At 35.8% G+C, this 7,378-nt stretch overlaps 1 protein-coding gene across 1 annotated transcript; it reads left to right on the top strand.

Annotated features, from left to right (window-relative positions):
- Nucleotides 1-1,650, top strand: LOC123311670. The gene has a single exon (XM_044895738.1). It carries the CDS (start codon nt 1-3, stop codon nt 1,648-1,650), a length of 1,650 nt encoding a protein of 549 aa, XP_044751673.1.
- Nucleotides 1,651-7,378: the final 5,728 nt, after the last annotated feature.

Genomic DNA, 7,378 nt, shown 5'->3' with positions numbered 1-7,378 from the left:
ATGACAGAGGTAGAACCACCCACAGTTACGGAACTGAATAAAACGTTTTATATTCCGCATCACGCCGTCCTGAAGGCAGATTCTACATCTACACCACTCAGAGTGGTCATGGACGCAAGCAGCCACGTTCCGGGAAAGATGTCACTCAATCAGGCGCTATATAGTGGCCCTAAATTACAACGCGACCTAGTTGAAATTCTGATAAACTTTGGACTCCACAAGTATGTTATGCTCACGGATATCAGACAAATGTTCAGAATGATACAAGTGGAGCCCCGGCAAAGACAATATCAACGTATCCTGTGGCGCCCTCATCCAGACAGTCCGATCACCGATTACCAATTGAATGTCCTCGTGTTCGGCTTTACGTCATCTCCTTTTCTAGCAATCCGAACGCTCCTGTATCTTGCTGATAAATATAAAGATTTCCCGGTAGCTTCACAAATTTTACGTACGCAAACTTTCGTGGATGATTTTACTTTCGGAAACGACGATCTAGATATGATTGAAAACATGCGCGATCAACTTATTGGATTGCTTAGCAAAGGTAAATTTGAACTGAGGAAGTGGGCATCCAATACAAGATCCCTTTTGGACGGATTTCCGGAAGAACACATTCAAAATATAGATTTTTCATTCGATTCCGAAAGTAACGTTTCCTTGAAAATTCTTGGTTTGAAGTGGTCCCCTGTAAAAGATCAATTTTTCTTCACGTTTAAAAACTTCGAATCGAAATGTACTAAAAGAACAATGCTCTCGGAGTTAGCACGCACATTCGATCCGATGGGAATTTTGACGCCCATAACCTTTCACACGAAGATACTGATACAGCGGTTGTGGACGTTAGGCCTGGGCTGGGATGAAATACCGCCAAAGGATCTTGTCGATAAGTGGTCACATTTCAAGGGAGACCTCACGGTGTTATCTTCCTTTGCACTACCACGGCATATCGATTTTCGCGACACGTATTCATGTCATTTAATTGGGTTTTGTGATGCTTCCATAGAGGGAACATGTACGGTCACTTATTTGAGAATTGAATACAGAAGTTCAGCAGTCAAGGCGCATTTTTTGTTAGCGAAATCGAAGGTTGCCCCCTCACAATCAGTTTCTTTACCTAGACTGGAATTAGATGCTGCGGTTCTTCTATCAAAATTGTTGAAGTACGTAACAGAGGTACTCAAAGACAAGATATGTCTGGCGGATATCTTTGCCTTCAGCGACAGTTCCGTGGCCCTCTCTTGGATTAAAAATTCACCGCATCTATGGAAAACGTATGTCGCAAATAGAGTGGCTTTCATTCAGGAAAGAGTCCCACCTAATAAGTGGCATCATTTACCCATAAACAGATTAACTCGTTGGAAACTGTTGGTTCGCATGCTTACGGATTTTTGGAAAAGATGGAAAACCGAATACTTACACACCCTTACTCAAAGATCGAAATGGCACTTTCCAGATAAGTCAACGCCCAGAATAGGCGACATGGTTTTGATAAAATCGGATAATGAACCCCCACTAGAATGGGCTTTGGGACGAATAACCGACTTAAATTACGGCACAGATGGTATTGCGCGAGTCGCCTCAGTGAGAATCGCGAAAGGTATATTGCGTATGCCCTTGGTCAAGCTGTGTCCCCTGCCCACGTATTGAGTCGTTGAAGAATATCTTCCTTTCTTCAAGGGGGGAGGATGTTCTATTCCCGTTCTTTGTATATATATGTGTATATATTTTTCAACTCATATTGTTTAATATCATGTCATATAAGTGACAATGCTGACTCTGCGCAATGAGGTCAATATTGCCAGACTTAAGCCAGTCAAGAAAGAAGAAGAGTGCAGAGGCCACGCCCCTCTTTTGGACCACAGAGTAAAAGCGATGCCGGCGAGAACACACTTCGACCAGTCAGTTCGTTTCTGATCACTCTAACGAAATCAGCCATACCTAAAATACATAAACCTCTTATTCCTTTGAGACCAATAGTAAGTTCACTCGGATTCCCCTGTCAAAATTTTGCTAGATATATATTACAATTATTGAACCCATTAACAGGAAAATCAACTAGTTTTTTGAAAAATACTCAACACTTTCTTGAAAAATTAAGAAATTCTAATTTAAATGCAACAGACATCTTAGTAAGTTTTGATGTAGTAAATCTTTTTCCAAATGTTCCAGTTGATAAAACTCTTGAAATAGTGAGAACAAAATTGATTAATGATAGAACCATTTATGAACATTCGAAATTGACTATTGATGATATAATGGAGATATTAGAAGTTTGCATGAATTCCACATATTTTCAATTAGATGATGTTTTCTATAAACAAAAATTTGGTATGGCTATGGGTTCTCCTTTATCACCAGTAATGAGTAACATATTCATGGAATCTTTCGAACAAAAATATTTATATAGACACATACCCACTAAAACCAAAGACTTGGTGGCGATATGTAGACGATATTTTTGTGATTTGGCAACACGGTAGAGATGAACTAGAGAATTTTTTTGATTATATTAACAACAAAGAACCTACAATAAAATTTACAATGGAATTAGAGCAGGATAACAAAATTTCATTCCTAGATGTTTCAATAAAAATGTTTTCGAATTATTTTGAAACGAGCGTATACCGAAAAAAGACACATACTAATAGATATTTGAATTTTTATTCCAACCACCAAGTAAGTGTCAAAAGAGGTATCATTAAAACACTTTATGATAGAGCTAATTTAATTTCATCTACAACCGAAATTAGAAATAATGAAGTTGACTTCATTAAACATTTTCTTAGGGATAATCAATACCCGAAAAATTTTATTGAAAAAACAATATTAAATTTAGAGAGAAAAATGACTAACCAAAATCGTAATAATGATCAGGAACAACCAACAAACCGTCAAGAACAACCAAATTTGTTGAATGTAATTCCTTATGTTAATGGCCTTTCAGAAAAAATAAGAAGAATCGGTTCGAAGTTCAACATACGAACTGTTTTTAAAACGCAAAATGATTTAAGATCTATATTAACAAAAACTAAACCTCTGAACGAAAAACAAAAATCAAAAAATTGTATTTACAACATACCCTGTATTTGTGGTAAAACATATACAGGTGAAACGTCCAGACCTCTAGAAATAAGAAAACGCGAACATAAAAATAATATTAAAAATAGAGAAATTAATCGATCACAAATCGCAGATCACATTTGTTCTAATACGGGGGACCACATGATGGATTGGGACAACACTAAAATTTTGATGATGGAACCAGACCATTTTAAACGAAAAATTAAGGAGTCTACGTGTATTCTGTTAGATCAAGATAATAATTTGGCAAATTGTTCGGTAGAAATAGATCATATTTGGATCAATTTACTAAAGAAGGAACTGTCATCCGGTAATTTCAAAATTAAATGAATCAACGTTTCTTTGCAGTCTCTGTTTCTGTGTGTTGACAATTAATGTCAAACAAAAGCCACAACTCAGAAGATTTTCTAAAAAATAGATATTTCGTCTGATGAAGGAGTCTGATATAGACTCCGAAACGTTACAGAATTATAATTTCAACGTTATTTATTTTGAGTTCATTGTCAAGCAACAATTTTTTCTAGTTAATTTGCTCCTGACAAATTAGTGCAAGAATTTACGCAGGAGCAAATCGTTGATTTCATTTTTAATTGATTTTGTTTCAGAGATTGGGAGTGAAAACCCTAAAAAGTTTATGAACAGCCATACCTAAGTTGCCAGCACGCTCTATGCTGCTCTACGAAACTTACACACAATACACGTGCTTCCTACACTAGTCTACTGGTAAGTCTACTTGCATTATTGATACTTAAAGTGTTTTGTCAGTGATTTGACCATTACTGAAGGTTTGTATTTCTCAGTGCATATATCTCAATTGTTGTGATAATTGGCCATACTGTAAAACTGAATTAGCGATCCGATTAATTACAAACATCTTAAAATCATCCTCCTCTAACATCTGAGGGCTCTAGGGCGATTATGCATTACTCTAGTTCAGTTGGCATGAAGGGGAAATATCAGGAGTGATATAGAAAATAATAATAAACCCGTTTTTAGTCCTAAGTAAAAAAAACTTCTTACCTTGGGGCATGTTCTCATTATTTTCTGTAGTCCACTAATCCTCTTGTTCCTGCCATCTATTTCGGGTTTTTGAAACAGAAATATTCATTGTGAAAGGGTATATCAGTCACCAGGAACTTCAGTTTTTATACAATTCATTCAATTAGCTACGTTTCGAGACTTTTAGTCTCTTCCTCAGGCTGAAAAATATAACAGTTACATAAACACGATAAAAATCCTCTAGATAGAAAGTAATCAACATGAATACCTGTACAACATTTACACATATTTGTATATTTCACTCTTATTCACTTAATACTTAAACACTACAATTAAAACTGACAATTCATCACAAACAAACATTCAGACATTTCAAAAATAAGTTAAACCAGCTCACCTATGAATATTAGATAAATAGATTTTTTCCTTTGAAACATCGTTCAAAATCGTGGTTGTTAATAAATAATATAATAAACATATCTCGGGGACAACAATCTTTCTGACGTGTATCAATATCATCGGGTTCATAAATGGAAATGAGAATACAAGGGAGCCAGAAGGAATTAGCATGTGTATATAGAAACTAGACTAGATTTGGATTTCATTGATAAGTTTCGAATATGCCATGTTTAATGAACCAATATCGGTTCGCGCGTTAACAGAAAAAGGGTGCTTCTTAATGAACAGCATTTCCTTGAAATTCCTCTTGAACCAATTATCCTCCCTGGTCAAAATTTTCGCGCCCGCAAAATCAAATTATGTCCCTCATTTCTGACATGCATAGCAAGAGCGGTCGACTCTGATTGTTTTCTACAATACATGGTTCACCCACGTATAATATCGAAGTTCCTATGCACCGCTTTGGGTAAGATTAGACACCTATTCTCGTACTCCGTAAAAAATTCAGTTGATCTCATTTCTAAGATCGCCCTCACGACTGATATTCCAGAAGAGTATCTTCTCATTAGTGTGGATTTCAAATCCTTGTTCACTAATCTTTCCCAAGATTTAGTTATTCGATTATTACAGGAGAACTGGGTAACATACCGTAATTTTATTGATATTTCTGTGGACAAGGTGTTGTATATTATTAAGTTCATTTTCAAGAATAGTTATTTTCAATATGATAAGAAATTTTATGCACAGGTTAAAGGCTTTGCCATGGGAAACCCAGCATTACCTATGATTGCTGAATTGATTATGAACCACTCGATTGAGTTTGTTTTATCGAAATAAAATTTCCATATACCCTTCATTTTTCTCTATGTTGATGATATTGTTATGTCGGTTCCACGCGATATGATTGACCATGTATTGGCTACATTTAACAACTTCCATTCCGATTTACAGTTTACACATGAAATTGAACAAGACGGTAAAATTCCTTTTTCTACAAGCGTGCGCGTTCAACCTTTTTCCCGCACGCATTTCAAGTTGCAAAGAGTCACTTTTCCAAAACGTGCGGGAAAAACGCCTGCTATTTCTTTCCCGCACGCAAATGCGTGCGGGAATGGATTAGCAGGGGTTTTTCCCGCACGCAAATCTTATAGAATAAATTAAATTCTATCATGTCTCTATGCACCGAACGTCAACGATGAGTAACCCATGGTAACGACATGCAGAATTACGTCTGTCATTTTATATAAATTAATCAAATGAGATATGATCTGTATCGTGCAATTGATATATTTATATATCTCAAGCGCTTGTAGAAAAAATATTGTTCCTAACTCTTGCGGAAAGTGTCTTGCCCGCACTCAACTGCTTACCCGAACTCTGCTTCGCATCGTTCGGGCAACGGCAGTTTCGTGCGGGCAAGTATCACTTTCCGCACTTGATAGGAAAATAACTATTTCTTGACGTCCTCCTAATTAGAAAAGATGGTCGTATAATAACTGACTCATACTCGAAACTGTTGAAGCTGGAAATGTTTTTCAGCAAGCATTAGTTTATTTTGGTTCTATGATAATTATATATTTATTTAATATCAAAATACATAGGACTTGTCAATAAAAGAAAGGTGTCAATCAATTTGTCAATAATAATATTGTAAAACTTTATTCTGAATAAATTCTACTTCAACATGGTAGCAGAGCGTGGTTGAGAAACAGAATAAAAATAAAGTTATAAATTGCAAAAGAATTAAACTGAGAAAATGGATGCAAGTAAAGTACAAATTGGTTTGCTTGAGGGAAAGTCAAACTGGTCAACCTGGAAATATAAATTGTGCATTTTGTTGAGAAGAATTAAAGGTGGTTTAGAAGTTATCGAAGGAAAATTGGAAGCCCCTAAATCCTTACCAGAAGATGCTACAACTGATGACAAACAGAGAGGTATGAGAAAGACTTATCTGGTTTCAATCAGGCCGATACTAATGCTCTATTAGTTCTAACTCTAAACATAACACAAGAAACTTTAGAAAAAGTAATGCGTTTCACATCCGCTAGAGAAATTTGGCTGGAATTGCACAGACTTTATGATGGCAATGTTGAGGACAAAACATATGACCTGTGCATGCAATTCTTTAGCTATGAAAGACAAGCTGATGATGATATAGCAACACATACATCGAAACTAAAGAATCTTTGGGATAAACTTCAAAAAGAAATTTCGAAGGACAAAGTTAGTGCTGGAAATGCGTGTCAGTGTGATTTACCTGAAATTTTGCTTATTTGTAAAATATTAGAAACTCTACCTTCAGATTATTTCTCGTTCAAGTCAAGTTGGATGCTCGTATCAATCAAAGATAGAACTATAGGTAATTTGAGGAATCAATTGTCTGCTTATGAAAAAGCATTATCAAGCAGAAACGAGAATAAACAGGAAGTATTGTATACAGCAAACAAAAGAGCAATTTGTTTTGTAAATACTGTAAATCACGAGGACATAAAATAAAGCAGTGCCTGAAATGGAAGGCAGATGGCGAGCCACCAAAACCTGACAATACTGATAGAGCTAGTGATGCGAACAACAAAGTTTCATTATTAGCCGTTTCAAATGTTGTATTGTTGTGTGAAAATTATAAAGAAAATTGATACGTGGATAATGGCGCAACCAATCACATTACCAATCAAAGTGACGTTTTTGAGAGATGATTTAACAATCATCATCAAATAACAACAGCAAATGGAGAGTCAGTACCAGCATTAGGAAAAGGTACAGTTAGAGTGAAAACAAACGTGAACGTAAAAATGCAAGTTTTTCCTCTGACTGAAATGTGGTATGTTCCGAGTATCAAGAAAAACTTATTTTCAACATTGTCAGCACAAGATAAGAATCCAAACAGTGAATTCTT

Source organism: Coccinella septempunctata, chromosome 4, assembly GCF_907165205.1.
Source record: "Coccinella septempunctata chromosome 4, icCocSept1.1, whole genome shotgun sequence".
NCBI lineage: Eukaryota > Metazoa > Arthropoda > Insecta > Coleoptera > Coccinellidae > Coccinella > Coccinella septempunctata.
Note: the sequence above shows the minus strand (reverse complement) of the source record. Positions and strands in the feature narration are given on the sequence as shown.